General features: G+C 37.3%; 1 protein-coding gene across 7 annotated transcripts in view; it reads left to right on the top strand.

Annotated features, from left to right (window-relative positions):
* The window catches only part of COL19A1 (collagen type XIX alpha 1 chain), a 181,402-nt gene that overhangs the window by 66,582 nt on the left and 92,003 nt on the right, over positions 1-22,817 (top strand). For 6 of the 7 annotated variants that reach the window (XM_017739315.1, XM_017739316.1, XM_017739312.1 and 3 more), the window contains exons 11-12: positions 1,672-1,716; positions 21,799-21,852. In XM_017739315.1, coding sequence (XP_017594804.1) covers positions 1,672-1,716; positions 21,799-21,852 — 99 coding nt within the window. The remainder of the gene's footprint in view (positions 1-1,671; positions 1,717-21,798; positions 21,853-22,817) is intronic. The other variant, XM_017739314.1, reaches the window with a different exon arrangement.

The raw sequence follows: 22,817 nt of genomic DNA, 5'->3' as shown, positions 1-22,817 counted from the left end.
AGCCCGGCTCCCAGCGGGGCAGGGAAGGTGGGCTTGGGATCCCGGGGCTGCTCCGGCAGAAAGAAAAACAGCCGAAGAACAAGCAGCTTCCCTCTTTTTCCCAATGCTGAGACTGACTGACTACACACTCAGGTGAAACAAAAAGAGCAGCTAGGTCTTTTGTTCTTCTTAAGCACCTGACCATTTGTTCCCCTAGCACCAGTATGGGGGAAAATTCCCTTAACAGAAAAAAACTAGAAGAACTCCTAAAATCCCAACAGAGGGCATGTTGAAGTTCATTTCACTAGATACCATTTTACATGCTTGTTCTTGGGCTTGCCTCCAAAACTGAGCTGTTGATTGTATGAGCCACCCCTGCCAAAAGAAAAAAGCAAAAGGCAACCACTGTAGGTAGGTGATGAAAAGTCCAGAACTATCTGATAATTTATACATCTGCACACCTCCAAAGCTTTGAATTTAATTCCCAGATGTGTAGTACATGATCAGTACATGCATGATACATTACTTGAAAGATTTGACAAAATGCTGCTAGAAATTCTGCAAGTTATAGCCAGCTGTTCTAGTTAATCTTACTCAAACTTTAGACTGCTATTTAAGGAAATTATACTCTCTGAAGAGTGAAGGAAGGTTTAGACATTGCTCTGTCTAATTTTTTTAAAGGAATTTTAAAAACCACAATAAGTTCTCCTTTGGATATTTTCCACTCTTTTTGTCTACAGATGTATAAAAACTCCTGTGTGTTGTACTGAGGCCATGAGACTGAATTCTGGGGACTGGAAAAGACATGCAAATCATCTCCTGCTAGACGATTTGAGGGAGAAAGAAAAAGTTTGGATTTTTTTAATTAGGTCATTTTTGTGCTGTCTGTATATAATTTTGCCCATCTGCCTTCTGTATGTCTCACAAAACATGCAAGTATACATTAATAAAAACCTAGAGGAGGTGTTATTCTTGTATAATATAGACAGACTGCAAACTGCATTTCATGAAGATGTTAACATAGTTTGATTGTACATTATGATCCCTTTCTGAGCTCAAAATTAGGAAATCAGAGCTGGAAAGAGCATTATAACAGGCCTTTTTATTGAAATACCATCAAACAAAGAGTTTAGTCCGCTGAAATTGAGTTAATAGTTTAAAACTCATCACTTCTGTGTTTTCTCTTTCTTTGTTTTTTGTTTTGGTTTGTTTTTAATGCTTGGGTAATTGGATATGGTTTTCAAAGTGCAAGAAATTAGGGTTTTTTTCATAATTCATATCTGTATATTTTTCAATTAATCCAGTTGGAGACCTTCACAGCTGACTAGTCATGTTTAAAATTTAAAATGAAGGTACTAATGTGAATAAATGTATTAAAATTGGTTCTGCAGAAGAATAGAAGTACTGCAATAAGCAGGTCTAGAGTCAATAAATAGTTGAGAATTTTTAAAGCTGAGAAAATCCCATAGGATGAATGGAAAAATAAATGACTCCTATTAATTGACAAAACTATGGAAAGCCATATCATTTTTTGTAGAGAATTCCCACCTTTTTGAATGAGAGAAAATCAGCATCCAAATTATTTCATTTTTGTCTCATAATAAAAGTTCAGTGCAGTAAAATTATTTTAAAGAATACAATTACTTGAACAATATTTGTTTGAGATTTGTATTTCATCCTTTTGTGTTCCAGGGTGAACGTGGCTTTCCAGGTAGTAAAGGTGAAGAAGGTGAAGAGGTAAATTATTCTGTCTGTGTTATTTATTGGTTTAACAATATGATATATGGCCAGCCAAGTAGAGCTTTGTTCTGAGTGTCTACCTTAGCCCTTTAATTAATAAAATTCTTAAATTTTTGCTATGTAAATGCTTAAGAACAAGAAGTTCTTTGAGTGTTTACTGAGTGCCATCAGGGCTTCTTTTAGATTTTTTTTCCCTAAGAAAAAGTTTTACGAGGAACCAACAGAACCTCTGCAGTGGCAGGAAACTGTTCAATAGCTTGTATTAAAATGGGAGCTGAACTGGTCTTGCAGAAGGCTGTCTTGGCTGATAGAATGCCTGCATTGGGTGGCATTAGATGATGCAACCCAATCTTCTTGTGTTACTTCTGACAGGTAAGTCTTCACAGGTCATCAAAGGCAAGTGAATCTGTGTTGAGGGAAAAGTAGGAGGAAGAGCCAGATACCAGCTTGTCTAATAGGACAAAAAAGTAACAGTGGTGAGAGTTTATGGTTGCAAATTCAGTTGTCAACCATGTTCATGCCTGTTTACTGGTTTCTCACTATTTTTGGCTGGTTTGGATCAGGCAACCTGAAAGAAGCCTTTTCTTGAAACGCAGGTAGTGTCTCTGTGCTTCAGCCCACTGTCTAAAAAGGGTGCAGAAAAGAATTTCTGCTGAATTTATGTATCATAAAGATGAAGAATGACAGAAGCTGCTATTCTGGCAATATTCAGACTGATGAAAATAGTAAGTAGGGGGTATCTTCTGAATTTAAAAAAGTGTAATACATTTGTGAGTTAGGCTGCTGTCTTGGGGTGACCTTATGATGTGTATCCCATATCTCTGCTTTGGACATGGATATATTCACTCACCCACCATACCTCTTCAAAAGTGTCAGACAGCTTTCCAGAGTTGGTATTTTAAAGAAAGAATGCTATGGATTAACAGAATTGAAGCAGATTTAAGATTTTGAGGGTTTTTTAGGAGGAAGTATCCCAGTAGCCAAGAAGGAAGGAGTATCAGAAATAAAAACCAGCATCCATAGCAACTAACATTTATAATGTGAGGATTCAGCCTCTAAAAAAACCACTTGTTAAGCTTGAGTGTCTCTAACTCCACTGACAGATCTTATTTCCTCTGTAGTATCATTATTCATCAGTTCTGAAGGGCTTGTGGATTTTTTTCTTTTTTTTTCCCCTCCGCATTATTGCTCTGCAGCTGTGCTGTGCTCTCTTCGAATTTTATGAATAAATCGTGTTTGAGCACAGGCACATGGTTCCAGCTGTTGCTGCCACTCTCTTTGCTTGATTCCCCTTATTTTAAAGCAGAGATAAAATGACCCAACCACTGGTAGTCACATTTTCCTTATGTGGAAGCTAAACCAGCATGCTTAGACTGTTTTTTTTCTTTTTTGTCTCATAAATTCAGATGATCATTAAAAGGTCCCATTTAAAAATACTTCCAGTGTAACTAATAATGCTGCGTTCAACTGCCCTTCAAATTAAAGGAAATATAAGACTGGAAGGATCTTTACTTACCAGTGATCATGCAAAAATAATTTGGGCTAGTCTCATCAGAAGCATCAGATGTTTGTGTGGGAAGTGTGTGTTTTAAAGTTATGGGAAGTAGGTCTTCAGCAGTTGTTCAGTTCAGCTTTAATTCAAACAATTGCTTAAGGATAACAATTTAGAGTTTCAGCTACTAAACTCCAGTATAAAAAAATTATCAACACATTTGCATTTTAACATAGCAGCACAAAATGAAATAATTATATTAATTTGTGTGTAACAAACATGATTACAAAGACTGAAATGGAAAATTTTCCTATTATCAAACGTTCTGGCTCATATTGCATTTTAAGGAACAAAATTTTTTGCACACTCTATTTTGCATATCACCTAGGGTGAGACACAGCTACCTCAATGTGGGACATTTGCCATTCCAAAGTCCCCACAGAAGTACATGAAAATGAACCATCCTGTACTTTTGGTTCAGTGACCCTATCATTCTGTAGGATTGAATCCTTGAAACCAACTCAGCCTTGTTCCTCTAGTTTCATCAAATGACAATAGTTGTTTATTGTATTAGGTTCTGCTTTGGCAGAGCAAGCCTTGGGGACATCAGAGAGGGAGAGATTACTGAGGTGACAGTACGTCATCATTTGTATATTACTGTTATGGGAAGCATCTATAATGTAAATTATTGAGGGAGATTCTTTTTGGCTGTTTAAGAGTTTCTCAAGACAAACTTGGTTCTTCTTGAGGAATCCAAAAGTCTTGATCTGCTTTCCTGTGGTTTTGGTCAGTGTTGAACTTGGTTCTCTCTTACAGAAGCCAGTAGTGGTATGGGAAGTACAGACTGTGTGTGCAGGTGTTATGCTGCAAGCTTTCCCTCCGAGGGAAATATGCTCTCACTGTGAATTTCTTTTAATTCTCCTTTGTATTCTGTTTTCTTTGTGTTACATAGATAATGACACTCTTACATGATAGTCTTATAACTGCAACAAAAACATTGGTTTACCCTTTTATAGCGTGACTGAAAAAGTATATGCTGAGAGACATTTTAATTGGTTTGCTGCCAAGAAGGCAGACTATATCATGGGGATCTTTCTTCTTCTAATAATGCTTAGAATTTTAATTTTACAGTATGGGGTAGAAAATATGACTATTACATTTCATGATGATAGGAAGCCAGAAGGTACTGATAATAACTAGAAGAAAGCTTTAAAATCCAGAATGTTCTTGATAAATCAGAGATGTAGCCTGAAAAAAACCAAATGGGATCAAACATAGAAAGAATGAGTGCAAAGAACTACTTGCAGGGGAGAATAAATATGAGCTGCAATAAACCCAAATCAAGTAGTACCTACACAGAAATTAAAATCTGAGGATTATTTAGATCACAAACAGAAAACAGGTAAATAAAATTGCAACTGAAAGACTTATACTAAGGTACTCCAAAGGGAACTATTGTCTGCAACACTGATTAAAAAGCCCTATTAAAAAGTACTATTTGGTACTGATATGGCTTCAATTTTACAGATTTTGAAAGGTGAGCACTGAGAATGACTGGTGCTAAGGAATAGAGAACCTTTGAGGAAGGACAGCACGATTGACTCTTAGTGTAGAGTCAGCTGAAAAAAATATGTGAACAGCCTTCAAATACATAACATTGCTGCAAGGAGGAATGGTGTGTTTGCGTGTCTGTAGTGCATGCAGAGCAGTGGGATGGAAGTGCAGCAAGGAAGATGTGTAGCCATTAGGAAAGGGGTTTTAATTTTGACACTTGTTTATTACAGAAGTAATTTCCTCTTCCAGTGGCCTGCACTTTTTATCCTGGTAACACAAAAGGGAATAAACTAAAGACTTGCTTCATGAAAACATAGGAGATGAGATTATCTTAAATGTCTTTGCCATTTTCTGTTAATGGCATCAAAATTACGCAAGGTATCACTTACACTTATTTCTAATTGGATGAGCACAGGGAATACCAAGACAGCTTCTTTTTTAACATATATACTTGCTTGTTTTTAATGTCCAGTTAATAGTTTTCTGTGATAGGATTGTAAAGCTCTGGAACAAGTTGCCCAAAGTGGTTTTGCAGCACCAACTTTTTCTTGAGGTTTTCAAGAGGAGCCCTGAACAACCTGGCCTGATCAACAGGTTTGGGTCTGGATTTCAACCTCTGTAGGCTTCAAGATCTCAGACCTATCTTGAAACCGGAAGAGGTTGAAATCTAATTTATTCTTACTTATTTTCATACTAGAAGTATGTGCATCATTTCGGAGTTGGAACAGGCCCAGTGCCTGTTAGCTGATCATAGAATCATGGAATTAACTAGGTTGGAAAAGTCCTTTGATATCATCAACTCCAACCTATGACCTAACACTAGCTTATCAACTAGACCATAGAAGTAAGTACCACATCCAGTCTTTTTTTAAGTACTTCCAGGGACAGTGGCTCCACCACCTCCCTGGACAGTCCATTCCAATGCCCAGTCACTTCTTCTGAGAAGAACTTGTGTCTAATGTCCAGCTTAAATACCCAAATTAAACAAATAACCTTTAAGATGCCTTTTTCCTTTGTTAAACCTGTAATTAATTCTTTCCTCCTTGTTACTGCTTCCTTTGGTCACTCCAGTTAGTACTCTTCAACCAGGTCCCCCATTTTTTCTGTCATCTTGTCTACCATTTTGGCTAGAATATGTATTTTCTTTAGTACACTTTACAAATATGATTCTTTTTGTAAATGAGCTTGAACACTGAGAATTCAATTTTCTGGGACACAGGGAACATGAACACCATATAGGTTTCATTAACATTTGGCAGTATGTGTGGAACAAATCTAAATTTTATTTGAAATAGGGTGAAAGAAAAGCCAACACATTTACATGTTAATTATAGCTGACCATGACTTGTTTGTCACTAATAGATAACAGTCATTTCATGAAGCTGGGAATCCTAAATTCCTTGCCTTGCTTAGCTGTTTCAAAATGCTCGTATAAAATCCCCGTTTGTGTTTTAAGTCAGAGAGGCAAGGTGTGCTGTTACATTATGAAATCACAGGACTAGTTGATATCTCAGAAGACTCAGGATTTGTGACAGTAGGAGGACTGCTGTGCTGGACAGGGACTCTTCAATTGCAGTTTGGCTGGACTGGCTGCTTTCCTTCATAAAGCATATTCCCTTTCATCTCACACTTGAAATAGAGGATTTTGAAACTGGATGTCATTGGACCTGAACTATGTAGCAGTTTATGTGCTGTGATATGCACTTGTAAACATTTGATTGTTGGTAAAGTTATTATTTTGCTATAATTCTGTGATTAATACTTCTCCGTAAAATGATATTAGTTTAAAAGTTACATGTATTTGAATAAGGGAAACTTTGAGAATAAAACCACAATGATAGTCATTTATTATTTCCAGAGTTTCATCCTTTTTACTTTACATATTGCATGTCTTAATTGTGCTTTTGCCTGTGTATAAATTTGAGAAGAGAGGAGGAGTCTGGGGTTTGTCCAGCCTAAATGTAGAAAAAAATTTCATCTGCTTAATTTTCTTCTAAACGCAGGATGTTCTTTGTATATATTTACTATTTTCTGAAGTACAATTTGAATTATCCCAGGAAACAGGGCTTCATCTATTTCCTTTAGAAGACAATTCCTAATAGATCTTAGTGTCAAGAAGATTTCCTGGAGGTTCAACATTTTCTATTTCATCCTATCACACCTAATAAAATACTCCTCTGTCTATCGTCTGTCCATTCAGAATACACAAGGCTATAAACTTCCAGGGTGTCTCCAGGTATGGTCTTTTGTTTCACTCTTCAATATGCTTGTCTTAAATAAGCATAAGTAAATGAAGAAAGAATCACCTTTCCAAGTCTAACATGCTGGTTTGAAGTTAGTCATTATTTACTGGTTCTAATGTTTTAATATCTGTATCATAAAATTCAGTAGTAAAACCAGACACTCAAGTACTGGGGAAGCTTCCAATTTACTTGAAAAATAGAAGCTATTGCGCATAAATAGAAGACAGTCACGAACCTCAAAGGTCTATAATTAAAAATACTAGAAAACTACAATTAAGAGAAGCAGTAGGTAACCCCGTGTACTAGTAGAGTGCTTTTATTTATGAGCTGTAGATTCTGCTAGAAATGCTTCAGTCTGAGCAAAAGATTAGAATAGAAATTCCATAAATTGCAAATCTTGGTGTAACCATGGACACAACCTGTTGGTCTTAATGTTTTTGGCCATAATGGAAGAATGTGCGATTTGCATGATAGACTTAGGGTCCTATTCCCTAGTTTGTTCAGATGTGGGTGGAGTCAGTGCCACTGTGCTGAAAATTTGGCTCTTACCTGTGCTAACCATCAATGCAGATACTTCATGGGGACAGGGAGAAGAATTTTTGAAATCCTATTTCATGCAGGCAAGACTGAGTGCTTTACCAGCTGGATATAAATGTGAATAGAGGTTTTTCATACTTGTCTCCTAATGCTATATAGGGAAGTATACGAGTTTTCTCTTCTTCTTGTAATGATTTAGTTACCTCTTTGCACCTTCTTTTGGGTAGCATTTTAGATCTTTTTTTCATGAAGTCGTACAAGGTTAAATGTTACAAGTTTTTATTTGAGATTTCTTTTTGTTACCAAGTGGATCACCTATAATCAGAGATAGTCTGGGAAAAAAGGAAAAGCTTAGAAATTCTACAGGAAGTCTCCCCCTGAAATAAATGCAGTCACGTTGGCATCTTAGTAAGCTAAACTTTACCAGGGCTTATCAAGTAGTTCTGTGGTATTTGGCTTGATCTGGCCATCTTCCTACTGCTTAATGCTCTTGCCCTTTGAAACAGGCTTAATCAATAGTGTCTGTTGAGAATAGTCCCTAGCCTATGTTAACTTTTGAAGTGTGCCTGGGAATTATATGAGGAAATGCTAATTGGACTCATTGAAATGTCTGCAAAAAACCTTCACAGCTGGGGTCTATCAATTAAATTATATAGATGACCGTGTTCCAGGTCCTATCACTGTTTAATTTACTTACACATACCCATTTGGTTAGATTAAAGGTTCATCAGGCTCAGCATCCTGCTTATAATGATAGCCAGAAGTGGTGCCCTGGAGAAAAGCATAAGGACAAAGTAACCAAGTATAGTACTCTTCCAGCCTTCAATTATTTGAGACTGCATCTCAGCAGATGTATTTTCAGTGAATTTAAAAGTCTTCAATGGACTTTTCTCCCACTAGAATGTACAGTTTTCTCCTGGATTCATGTAAACTTTGAGCATCGGCAATATCCTGTGGTGAGGAATTACACCATTTATCTTTGTGTTTGAAGAAATTCTTCCTTTCATTTATTTGGAACCTTCTTCCTCTTAATTTGATTTGGTGTCCCCTACTTCCTTCAGAAGGTTCCTGTTCTCCTTTTCAGTATCAATCGAGAATCAATAAGCTTCCTGAGCTGTCTCTTTCAAATTGAAGAATACCAGCTTACTTAGTATATCCTGCTATGAAAAATGTTCTGTATTGGATCATCCTTACTAGTTGGTTCTGCATATTACTGAGTTGTGTTCCAGTGTTTAAAGATGGAAGAGACAAGAACTTCAGTCTATGTAATATCAAAGAGAAATTCTTTGGTTTATTCTCTGTGCCTTCTTGTCTCCCCACAGAGACTGTTCTATCCTCTCTTTAGCTTTGAATGTGGCCTCAAGATCTTATCCTTGATCCTTTTGAACTGGCTGTTACCAGTCATTGCATTTAGGAAGTTGTGTTTGTCTTCATGGGTGCTAAGGGTATATAGGGGATATAAGGATTTTACAATCTTCATCATTTGGTGTATATCTACACTGAACTTCATTTGTCCTTTCACCATGTCATTTCATCTTATAATGCCTGTAGTGAGTTTGTCACAGTCCATCTGCATCTGTTTTATCCTTTTTAATTTGGTATCTTCACCAGATCGTTGTGTACTTCAAAATGGTTTTCTTCGAGGTTTGAGTATAAACACTCCAAGTCCTGCTGAGAATAAGATTAGTGGAAAACAGATTTTGCAATACATGAATGCTGGTGTGGACTCTCAACCTCTTTCTGCCTTGGATTATAAAAGTAATATTTGAGAGGTGTGGAGGCCTTTTGGCATTAGAAAGATATCCTTATCTTAAGCTCTGAAAATGGGCATTTGCACATATTGAGTACAATTGTCCAAATACTTCTTGAGCCTGACAGAGTTCAGAACTCTGATGATCTTTGTAGGTCCTTTCCAACTCAAAATATTTTGTGATTCTGTAATTTACTTTGGTCCACAAATCTCTCCAAAGTCCAATTGCTCCCACAATGTAGGAAGCTTCTTGTATGGTAGGCTGTAGAGGTTTGGTCCAAAATATTCACCACTTACTCATTTACCTTCTGTGAGGTAAGAACTAGGAGAAAGCAAAGCAGGCACAAAACTCAAAAGAATATAAAGAAGTTTATTAACAGACCTAAAAGAAGAAAAAAAAATCAGACCACACCTTCAGAACACTTCTCCTCCCCCCACCTTTCTTCCTTCTCCCACTGACAATGTAAAAAGACAACCCTTGAGATTTTCAATCTGTTTACCACTTCCATAATAACCTTGTTCAGTTCATTTAGGAAGAGGAGAGGAGTCCCTCTTGCTCATGCTATGGAGACATCTCCACAAGAAATTCTCTCATGGCTTCAATATCACAACGAGACAGCCGCATGTGAGACTCGCATGTGAGTCCCTTCCCCCGACTTACAGCTTTTCCCACAACTGCTTTCGATGGTCCACTCTTGAGCTACTGGGGTACCATTTTAAGGTTGAGCTGTTCAAAAACAAAGGTTCTCTTCACCCATCTCTGGGAGTGTCTTCATCTCTAGGAGTAGAGGCCCTCTCCCTTCCCTGGGAGCAAAAAGAGTCCTCATCATCTTCATCTCTAAGACTATCTCTGGGAGCATCTGTGGGAACAGAGGTCTTCTCCTTCCAATTTGAAGCAAGAGTCCTCATCACTTCCATCTCTCCCTGTTCAAACTTCTCATCAAATTACAGCTGCTTCAGCATTTGGTTGTTTCAGCACAGGTAGTTTTGCTCACAAGTGCAGTTTGAACGCTCCACCCCCCCATGCTTCCATGAAATTACAACGGGTACTCTGATGTACCATAGTCCATCACCACCATAGCTTTACAACAGAATTTCAGCTTCTAAGCATCTCCTCTTTCTCCTCCCTCAGGATTTCAGCTCTTCTTTCTTTACCTAATGTCTGCAGGCTTCATCTGTTCTGGAGGAAACTTACAGCACTAAAAGGGTTAATCTCACCCGGGCCTTGCAGCTGAAGTTTGCTTATCCATGTTGGTCACATGATCTTTGCCAGGCAGCTTCAGCTCAATCTTTGGCCGCACTGGAGAGGGGGGGCAGGAACTGGGCCGCGCCGTCTGCACATAGCAGGGATGTGGGGGGTTGCGAGTGGAACAGGGCCACACGGCTCCAGGATGGCTGTGTCCCGGCCTGGCCCTGGCCCGGCCCAGTTACCTGTCCCAAGGCTGGAAGCAAGAGAGAACTTTCCCAGGGTTTGTCCATTCTTAAATGTGGACCACAGAGGTGTGTCAAACTTTTTTAAGTGGCTTAAAAAATTGTCAATATTCAAACTAGCTAGTTAATAGGTTCTGTTAGGTCATAAAGGAAGCTGTAAGCACCTCTTTGCAGGAAAATCACTTCCGAAGTTATGCTAACCCCTGACATAGGCCCAGATGTGGAGCTCTGGAAAAGAAAGCACATGTGGTGCTCTGCAGAAACACCCATGCCTGTTCTGATGAACTATTTGGGGTATCAGAAGCACTGCAGCTTCCTTAGGGGGCACTGCGTTGAGATATGAGGTTTAATAGTGTGAGCAGAGTGCCAAGTCTTTTGCATGTACTCCTTCCAGTAACGGTGGCTTCCATGCCACTTTGGAGATTTCTGTGAAGGCACATCCAGAAATGGATGACTGGATGTCATTACAGCTATAGATGCCTAGAGAAAACACTTGCTAGTTTAGAAACAAGGCTGTAAGCCTTTTGACTGGTAGCTAATAAATGGTAATTAATTTAAAATTAATGTAACAATTTTTATCTGTAACAAATGATGCACATTTAGCAACTGAGACCTGTTGTAGAGGATTACACTTTACGAAAAAGACTGTACTGACAGGTATTTAAGGAGAAGGAGCAATAGGATAATCTAATAAACAGTATTGATGCTGCAATATTTAGAAATAACATTTGGCATAAATTGCATACATGCTTATGGAGCCTTGTTGTTCCTATAGTTTAGTCTCATACTTTGATACTTCTTTAAAAATTCTATTCATAAAATAGGCATGAAGGCGAGGATGTAAATTTATAGATGAAATCACAAAATCATGGAATGGTTTGATTTGGAAGGGACCTTAAAACTCATTTAGTTCCAATCCTCCTGCCATGGGACACCTTCTACTAGACCAGGTTTCTCAAAGCCACATTCAAACTGGCCTCGAACACTTGCAGGGATTGGGCACCCACAACTTCTCTGGGCAGTTCGAGTCCTTCACTACCCTGGTAGCAAACAATTTCTTTCTTTTATATTATCTAAGTCTATCCTCTTTTTCTTAAACAAGTTTAAGTCAATGGGCTTTTTATAAGGGCTTTTGCAATTTTGAGTGAGAGTTGTTTACAGTGAGGAAAACTGTTAGAATTCATGAACAATTTGATGAAAGAAGAAACAAAAAAATGGTTACACACATTGGTCATTGTAGAAGAGGAGATGACAGAACTGTGTTCATGAATATACTAAAACTAGCACTCAGTGTGTGCATGTGAGCAGGGGAATCTTTCTACAACCCACAAACACAGATGTGGATGTTACTACTGGAAAGACAGCAATAGACATCTTTAAGTATATTTGAGTCTCCAAAGCACTTTTTTTTTCTCCACTTAGCAGTAGTTGATGTTTATTAAAGTAATACTGTCAATTATAAAAATGGTCTTCCTTCCAATCTCCTCCCTTCCAGTTGCTTCCTATTCCCAGTGTCCCTGCGCACTGCTGTTGCAACTGTTTGTGTGATTCCTAGTAAAATAAACAAGTCAGGGAACTGTTTAGACCAAAAATGCCTCTGTTTACTGCGTTTATAACCCTGCAGATTCTGTTTCTTCAGACTGGTATGTGGCTATTCTTCAGCAACCAATGTATTTCAGAAGAATAGGCATCTTTTAGTGACTAAAAGGTGCTGCAGATCCATACAGATGACTTTTTGGGTTGGAAAAGAACAGTATGATTACTTTTGGATGAAGCTACACTGAAAGATAAACTTTGGGAACAAGCCTAGGGTGCTGCAATTGCTAATGGCTAATGAATTCATGAAACCAGACTAAAGCTACTTCAGTGTAGGTTTGGAATAACTCCAACAAAATACAGTGTTAACGTCTAGTATTCTGTGCCATTTTCTCCATAAATCATTTCTTTTGTGCCACAGTCTATCTCATATGAGCATAAGTAAAAAATACTTTGAAGAAGACCTGATATGACATAACATGACATGGAAGTCAAGGGTATTAAGGCTGTTACAAAGGATCTGCACAAAAGTTCAAGAATGGTAAATTGTACAGAAGGCTGTGCTAATTTAGCTAACCCAATCAGCAGCTTTATGATGCTACTTTATACAGTATGCTCATTCATCATCTTTGTGTATTGTTAAATTTTAGTTTAAGAAGCCAAAGAAGCTGGCCTAGAAGAGCAACTAATTTGCAACAGCTGCTGGTAGTTTCTGTGACAGCAGATGAAAAGTAGGTGACTGAGTTGTCTTAGATGTCTGCAGGGAGCATATCACTGATCTTGGTATAGTAAGGCCAGTACATATTGTGCACAGATAAAGAAAAAGGCTTTATCCATGTGCCCTTTTCAGTTTTACGTACTTATTGAAGGCTAGCAGTAAGTTAAACTCCTTCTGTTGTTGGTAGCTGGACAGTAAATACAGTTCAGATTTCCTAGGATGACCTTTGTAAAGAAAATTGTTCCCATTCAGTAGGCTGCAGAATATTGTCCCACCTATTTGTTCTAGACCCATTGATTTTTTGCACCTTGCTGCACAGTGGTTCAGCTAGAAGAGAAATATAAATATTTCTATAGATGGTACCCATAAAACCAATGTGGGCTGTTTGTATGGACAGTTGCCAGGAAAGTGGGAGCTGTTGATTTTGATCCTCTCAAAAGGAGGGAAAACTTCCTGCCTTAAATCTCTGTTTACTAAGGTTTGTGCAAAAGGCAGAAATTTCCTACTTTTCTAATTATATTTTGAACTGACCTTAGTGAAGTCTGACTGAGCAGGGTGTGTTTATTTTTAACACAGATCAACTCTCCACCTCAAATAAATATCCATCAGGGGTTGAATATACCATGTCTTTAAACTGTACCAGGGTTTGTGGGAGCTGTATTGAAACACCAGTTTCCTGCTCTAAAGCATGCATTTCTATGACCTCAATAAACTACTCATTGTAGTCTAAGAAAATATAGATAACTGATACTGCTGTCTGTGTGGGCCTGATGAACATGGTTAATAGTCACAGCTACAGAATAGGCTATTATTCTGGCTGTCATGTGACAGAAATAAAGCTAGAGGTGCAGCCTTTGGCAGAAGAGATGTAGCAGTCCATCAGCTTGTGCAAACACTTGACGCAGCTTTAACCATCTGCAGAACATCTTTTAGAGTATAAATAACAATAGCAATACCCTGCCAAAACCATGAAAGCATGTGTGTCTGAAAAATACTATGTTCTGTGAAAGCAGTACTATTTGTCAACTGCTGTCAAGAACAGATTGGCTTTCGGTTGCCTTAGGAGACAAGCCCTGAAAAGAAACTAGTTTATTCCTCCTACGGAAAAATCTTCATTCAACACTAACACTAACCCGGTATAAACAGAAACCTCCCCACTAAAAGGCAGATAGAATTTTAAACAATTGTAGCTGAAAGTCAAATCTATTTCTAGTATTTACTTAAGAAATGGAAAAATAATCTGCTCATTAAATGAGACAGTTTTTTCTTTTGAGGTTTTAATCTATTGATAGATACACAAGATACTTAAGTTTAAAATTACTGAGGAGTTTGGTGAGGGGAGACTTAGAGCCAAATTCAGCTATTAGTTTTGTTCTTGAGTGATATAAGAACAAAACTCTGTAATAGCTCAGGTATTTGTGCAAATTGAGACATGTATTATGAGTCCCTTGTGTTAGGCAATGTATAAAGACAGAGTCAACCATTTATTTAATCCAAGGGTTATTATAATTAAAATGTAAGAATTAAGACAGAACAACCAGACCTGGCTGGCTAATTAAAAAAAAATAGTATGAAAAATGATGCTACACCCATTGTGCAGTGTTCATAACACTAAAGAGGAATTGGGTTGAAGGGAGTGATTATTGAATGGGGATGAATGGTATGACCTCATGTAAGCCTTCTAATGCCAAGCTGTGCACTGAGTTTTGCACTTAGATGTCCTGGTATTTAAGTGTGTGTGCATGAGAACCATCACAGGAGAAGATAAATGATGAACAGAGTTTTAGCCATGGCATTCCTAACAGATAGGTGAGAGCAGGATGAGAGACTATTTGTGAAAAAAGCCTGGGTCAAAGTAGAAGCTGTGTAGAGGGATGAAAAACATTTTGTCTATGGTCTGGATGTGGTTGGTATCTGAGAGACACACTTCAAGATAATTCCAGTTCTTGCTCACCAATAGAACCAGTGTTTTTTACAGTGACAGAAAGAGGAAGCTTTCTCAAGTTAAAAATGTTGAAAGAAATATTTCAAACTATTCAAACATAGATTAGATATGAGGTACTGGAAAGTTAAGGCACGCTCTTGGCGAGGAGTCAGGTCTGGATATAACTGATGACTCATAGAAATGATTGTTGATTTTATATTTGCAGATGAGATTAGCCAGAGACACTGTAGAAGGAGAGGAAAACTGGACCATGAGTGTTCCCTGTATGGTCTCTGCATGGAAAGATGCATGTATGAGTTGTCTGACTGAATTCAGGACTCTTTATATTTTGGAAAGCCTTTTTGCTTTTGGATTACGAGGAAAGGTATAGCACAATACATTATATGCAGTACACCAATTTTTAAACTGGAATGGTATTCCGCGTGTAGAATTTATTGTAGAACTCAGCTATATGAAGTGAGTAAAGAATAGAATATCCATTACTATTCAGAATGATGGGGTTTTTGAGTTTTTAAAATATATTCTGGGTCTTTCTAAGGAGTTATATTAGAAAGCTGTTTGCATCCACTAAAGCCTCTGCATGAAATACCAAGTAGCATTTGCAAATGAAGGACACCATGAAAAAGTTTAGTGACTCTTCCTTACAAAAACATTGCACTTGACTGATGATACTTTCTGAAGAGAGTATTAATATATTCAAGTGAATGTTAGGAATACATATTATCTAGGAGACTGAAACTCTGCTTTTAGATAGCTCATGCGTTAGGTTGTACTGCTTTTCTTATTTCTATGAATAAAACTTTATTCTTGGATCAAGAATTTTTCTTTCAAGTTAGATCTGGGAGTTTATGATAAAATAATTACCATGAAGAGTGGAGTTTTGATTGTTGATTTTGTTAGTATTTTTCCCCTTGACATTGAAAGGCTTAAAAGAAAAAGAAATTGAAATGGTAGTGACAGCATGGGCCATGGCAGGATAGCATGCAAAGCAAAGTTTGCAAAACACAAAGTCTTCATTTCATGTGGCAGAAAGAAAAGCCAGTGTGAACCTCTTAAGCATGATTAGGACATTAATTATTTATGTTGGGACGTTTATTATTGAAAAACACACTGAATGTGAGATTGTGATTAGATTTGCATACATTGTAGCAAGCAAGAGTTAGCCAAAATCTCACTATTTTTTCTTCTTATGCTGGCTAATATCTATTACCCAGAAGGATAAAGTTGGGTCTTTACATTTCTTTTACCCGAACAAGTCTCTTAGACGAAAAGGTGTTCTGTGTATCTTATTTTTTCCACTTACCACAGAACATCTTAATCCCTTTTAGTATTCATTTCATTAATGACCTTTAAGAGCTCTGATCAGCACTGTGGAATGTTAGACAATCTCTTAGATTTCCACAAGATAGGGTTACACTGAAGATAAGAACCAAGATGAGATTCTGTAAGGAACACATTAAGAGATCATAGGACTGTTCACTTGTGTTTTCAATAAGTCATTGCTGGTAGCCTTGCTGTGGCATTTTCTAGATGTGAAATAATAGAATTGGATATTACTTAAGGTTTAGTTCTCAATCATAGTTCTGTAGGCTATGTTATAAAAGTTTGCAACAAGACAGTGACTGAGGACACTTTATTGCCTGTCAGGGTGCCATGGAATTAATAAACTGTTTTAGAAATCAGTGTTTGTGGATGTTGCAATGGGAGAGTTGAACTTTCATGAAGAACGTATGAAAAAGGAATGTATGCCTAAGTTACTTGATGGATACAGTCCATCAATCTGAAGAGGTTGCTAGCTCTTCAGAGTAGGTTCATCAGTGTATTCCTGTTTTGTCTGAATTATTTGGTTTAATTTTTATTTTGCTGTTCTGTATCTCTGAACTCATACTATTCAATCACTGTGCTTGGCAGTAATGGCTCGTGGACAGAGCAAACTTCTGGGTAATATTGTTATTTTGTATATTATTGGCATTTGTATTAATGTTTGTCTGTATTTCAACACCTTCATGAAAAAAATATACTTTGTTTATTAAATGAGAGATTTTTGACTCCTTAAGACCTTCTGCAAACACTGTAATCTTTACTTAGCAAGGACATCATCCTAAGAAAAACTAAAACTATTTTGACATGTGAGTTTGACACATTTTTCAAGAGAGAGCAATCATAGCAGAACCCAGGAGCAGTTGGGAGGAAATGTTATCCTGGAAGAGTATTCAGGGTTATATCTGCCTCATCCACAGGAAGACAAGTCTGCTTAGAGCATTCTCAAGGAAAATCTACAGTTAAGGCAAAGTCATTCTAATTTTAGATCATTACCCAGATACTTTTTCTGCAGTAGTGCTGCAGGGGTTATTCTTGTTGTCTGTGCATTGGATTTCTCCATTTGGAGAGCACTACACCGAAACTTTTATTGGATTTGGGGTTTGAGTTGGGGTTTTTTGTGTTGGTTTTTTTTGTTGCAGTTATAATTGATCCAAATAATTTTTGGATCAATTAGATTCATGTTGCAAGGTTTTTCTACAAAGAATAAAAATGGATGGCTGCCTTTTTCAAAATGAGGCAGTTCATCGGTGCTGCTTCGGAGCCTTTGTCTGGCCTAGATTCACATTGTTCTGTGCCTAAGGTTTTGCCTTTAGTTGAAGTGGTACTTTGCCTTTATACGGTCTCTCTAGTTAGAAATGCTTAGAGCTTGCTTAGGAATGTGACACGTGACACCAAGCAGTAATTAGGCATTGTGAATATTTACAGTATTATAAACATTCTGTGTAAAAAAGGCCAAGTAAAAAAAGCAGGAAGGAAAGATCTTTCTCCCGACATGGTATCCGGTAGGTTCAGGCAGCGTAACACTTGTTAAGGACTCTCTCATAAGACAACAATGGCATGGTTTGGAATTGGAATGTTTTTGGTCATTGTTTCTTGATAAGTGTATCGACTGAGCTGTCTGATCTCTATAAAGCTTTGTGATCACCTGATGTATTGCCTTGTCTGAGTACCCTAAATATATGGGCTTGGGAAGACACAGGCTTCCAGGTGACCTGATCATCACTGTTGATTTTCATTTTCTAGTAATAGGAAGTATATTTCTGCAATGTATTATGCTGTCTCTTTCCTGCTTAGGAAATACTCTTATGTGCTACAGGGTTACAGCCTGTTTGGAAATGAACTTCTTGCGTCACTCTTATGTTTCCTTGCATAGTACCTCTCAGTCTGAACTGAGTCAAAATCATTAGTTTGCCTTGCTTTCCACTCCTTTTAAATGGTACAGTGTCTCAGCAGTCCTGAGGTGCTTCACCCTGTGTACTGCCACTTTCCTAAAGCATACCATCCCATATTCTGTGGAAGATTTACAGGTCAGGCAGTAAGAGTATTATTGTGGTGGAACTTTTCATAACCCCAGCTCTTCAGACATCTATCAGAAAATCAGAAAGAAACAAAGGTTGAGGTTTTTTAACCGAAGATGTAGATTTTTTTAATTCTTAACTTACTCAAGAAAAATCAATAAGCATTATTATCAGCTGAGATCAGTTTAAAAGAAGCTATGGAGAAGTGGTCACAAGAAAATAAAACTCATGTAGAGCATTCTGCTGAGACAGAACTATGGCATAACAGCAAAAAGTATTAAAAAAAATAACAAGTCGTAACTCTCTTAAATATATGTAGGTAAAATCATGGAGATTCAGAGGTTAAAATTTAGAAAGTATCTGCACTGACTTAGTGGTACTATATAGCTTGTGTACTTTGGAGAGTAGTTCAGCAAGTGTTGACAATGGCACTTTAAAATTCTTCCCAAAAATGATACAAGGAATTCCTGGTATCATTAATAGGGCAGTGTTGCAGAAAAATCTTTATCTTTTTAGGTCAATTTTGAGGTATAATATATTGTATTTCCACAGATATTTCTTTGCCATGAGGGAAATAGTGCGCAAGGAAAATGTGGCAATCTTAAAAGTGGACAAGTGAGTTGGAAGCTGGTACTGTCATCTTGCAGAGGCTGTGGATGTACCCCTGGCTGTAATTAAGGAAGGTTATCACTGAATTCAGTGCATCCTCTATTACACACAGCAGACTGAATCCCTCCCAGCAGTTATTCTGGAGCAACCCCATCCTCTTGTTCCATTGGGGTAATGGAATGCAGAATTCACCCAAAGAAACACAAACAATTCAGTGTTATATTGGGTTAGTTTTAGTTAACTAATAAAAAAGACTTGAAGCTTTCGGAGTTTTGTCATATTGTTTTTGCAATAGTCTTTAATTGTCTCATCTGAATGTAGCATAAGCAGAGAGGAGCGTTTCGTATGAAACAACATTAACACATTTTTCTCTTCTTTTGTTAATCTATAAGGTACATCACCACAAAGCCACAATGTCGATTATTAACAGCCTCCTCTACACTGCAGAGTGGCTTCAGCAATTCTGCAAATCGGCTAGATTTGAAGCTGTTAATTATGCAGTATAGTGTGCTTCATAAAGACAGAAATAGCATGACTTGGCTCAGTTTTTGTGAGAATAAATTGTTAAAATTGGACCTATGTTTGGTTAGAATTCTGGCTTCACAGAGAACACGGACATTCCATACGACAGGCTTGGCAAGTGCAAATCGTGTAGTCCATTAAAAAATCAGAATATGTTCATAGTAAAGTTGCATACCTGGCAGAAAGCCAGGGACTCTGCAGAGGTCCAAGGTTCATTAACAAGGGGTGCTTTTTATCATTTTGTCAAAGAAACTGAGAAACATCTTAAATCCAAATATTGTGTAAATCATAAGGAATGGGGGGTTTCTTTCTTTCCCACGTTCACCAGCCGCACTTGTATGTGTCCAGAGCTGCCTGGTGGCATTTTGAAGTTACCGTCTGCCTGCTGTAGAAGAAAGGGCATGTTCACCAACACATCCTGTTCATCTCACATCAAGGCAAATGATAAGTGAGGGTGAGGGGACGGTCATCTTTTAGTTAGGCTCTCTGTTTAGCTTTCTATATCCACGTAGATGTTGCATAACAAATTGTGACAAGATACTTTTACCTTAGGTTTCCACCTATATATCAAGGCATTTACCGGATACTACCACTTCTGAAGCAAATCTGTATATATGTGCATCATTTTTTCTTGAAGTGTGAAAGCAGATACACAAGCCATAGAAGAAAAAAACCAACTCCATAAATTGGGTTGACTTGTAAATCTTCTAGAAATACATTCAGGAGATATTATGTCAAATATATGAATGTACCTTTATAACTGTTGCAAGATTGTAACGGTGTAATTGATACTAGTTGAAATATCCTGAAAGCAGTATTAAATGTTCAGTATGTCACAGTGATGAAAAGTAAAATGTTATTTTTGCAGTTCTTCTAAAAGTTTAAGTGAGCTATTTAAAAAAGAATAGTACGCCTGGGATTTCAACTGAGGGGTTTTTTTAAACTGACAGTGAAAGAAAATTACTATCTCAACCAGTCTTAATCCATAGAACAAAGAGGACTCCGTAGTTGAAACATACTAAAATAATAAGTGTTAAATTCCTATAACTGTTTGGTGTCATTTGAACTTTGCAGTAAATGCACAGATTTATCTGGCAGGGCTCTTTCGGGGGTGGTTGACCAGCAAGAAAGGGAATACTTGAGGGAAAATCTTAACAATATAATTCAAGCTGATGTGTCGCATTAAGTTTCTTATCAACAGGATGTATTAAAATGGAAACAATGAACCAGCAAAGCCATCTTGTGAGTGGGATTATTAAATTCACAGTTTGCTGCAGCTAATTTGTTAGTAGGCTTCAGTTGTTTGCCATGGGAGGAATAGCTCTGAACCAGGGTGGTGTCACAAATGGAGTTAGTTGAATGATCTCAGATCAGTGCCTTTTACCTAACAGAATTATGAAGACAATGCTGATCTAATGAATAGGTTCTGCTCAGACAAATTTAGTCCGCTGCAGAAAATGGAAATTCAGTGAAGAACTCTTTGTTTTCTTTGGTTTATATGAAGAACTTGGACTCTAATTAAGTCAGTCCTTGCACTTCTATCAGAATTATGTTATGATTATTTATTTCAATTTGACAAACTTGATTTGAAGACAGGTGCAATTACAGAGCTCTTTGGGCTTGTTGCTTCTGGAAGATATTTTCCCTTAAATTATGCTTCTTTAGCAGGTGTATTTTATTCACTTTGATGAAATATGTCTTAACTAGAATAGCATGGTCCTTAGAGTTAATACGGAACTGAATTCTTTCACGTATTCTACAAAGATTATTGTGTTTTGTAGTCAGTGTTTCATAAAAAAATTCGGGAACCAGCTATAGTCAATTCTGAAGGAACCTTCCCACCATTTTTTTTTCTTTTGATTAATGTTGTTCATATTCATACTTGTAAGAAAACTTTCAGAATAAAAGTTATTTCCATTTTTCAAGTGCAAATAGTGAACCATATACCAGTATGAGTCAAAGACAAGTAATAATATTGAGGACTTTTTAAACAAACACTTACTTTAAGCATCTGATAACAAAACTGAGTCTCAGAATGAAAAAAAAAGTAATATTAAGATTTTCAAAAGCTAAGCTGTTCCCTAGTGTAAATTTCTGTTTCACCACCATGTTCTTGAAACAGAGCAAGAAACAAGAATGTTCTTCTAATGTGGTGAGGTTTTATGGATGTTCAATGACACTATGAAGTACAGGGAACTTCACCTATCAGAGTGCTAGACATTTTTCAGTGAAATTTATTTGGAAAGAATTTCTGTTGTAATGTAAGAAATAGTTTGGCTTGTGCAGCCAGGAATGTATATGTAGAACAGACCAGAATGGTAAAATATTTTTCCTGTTAAAAAACATAGTGGTTAGTATTTGCCTCGAGTATATATAATAAAATAAATATTCATTCTTTTAGGGTGAAAAAGGAGATAAAGGAGAACCAGGACCAGAAGGCCTTCCTGGAACTGAGGTAAACGGAACAATAATGAAACAGTCAAGTTACAAACTTCTGGGTGAACGGTTAAGAAATGTAATTCAGACACTATGTAAGGACAGTGATGGATTTAGAAATTATGTACGCCTGGAGATTTAACATCCACAAGATGATAGGGGAAGAAGAGTTGCATTCATTTGACTGAGGAGGTCTTAGCACGTCATGTAAGGAGGGCTGTGGATAAGGAGCTGGTACATTCCATGATGTTTCTGCTGATGACTCATGAGATAAACTGAAACAAGCATTGGGATTAAACATAATATGGATGAGAATCATTCCTTATTAGATAATCTGCTGGAAAAGAAGATATTTTTGGAGGCAGGGTAAAACTATGATTTGGTAGTTTTGGTTTCTGAAAAATAAAATACATAAGCTGTTAGCCATTTCTGGGTGGGTCACTCAATGTGCCATCTGTTTCTTGTGATAGAATCAAAATTTAACTTTTTATTTTCACTGCCAGATTTCACTACCTACTTAGTTAATTGGACTGGCCCACATTTAAGGTAGCATAAATCTGTATCTAAAAATACTGGATAATACTAATGATTGAGTTCACTTTCAAGTTTGAACCTGAGCCTGCACTATAGGCATGACCATAACATAAACTTTACTTTTGCCTATTTTTAAATTTTCATTTATTTCTGTATATATGAAACCAAGATGAGAGGGCAAAAAAGCAGATTTCTTTATTCGATGAAATACTAAAATAGACAACCAGCATGATTTCAAAAAGCAAGTTTTAAAAACCCATAATAATAAAGTCAAGCAAGCTGTTTGCTTTATACCTTCTTCCCGTCCTCCTCTCTCTTGACCTCGATGGGGGTTACCCTGGCTTTAGGTTTTAATGCTGGCTACTCCTGGCTCTCCAGTTGCATAGCATTGCCATTGAACGCAGACAGCATCTCACAGATGGGAAATGACTGACATTAAGACTAGAATCC

This window comes from Corvus brachyrhynchos, unplaced genomic scaffold (genome assembly GCF_000691975.1).
Source record: "Corvus brachyrhynchos isolate BGI_N302 unplaced genomic scaffold, ASM69197v1 scaffold136, whole genome shotgun sequence".
NCBI classification, from domain to species: domain Eukaryota; kingdom Metazoa; phylum Chordata; class Aves; order Passeriformes; family Corvidae; genus Corvus; species Corvus brachyrhynchos.
This window is presented reverse-complemented; position numbering and strand designations above follow the sequence as displayed.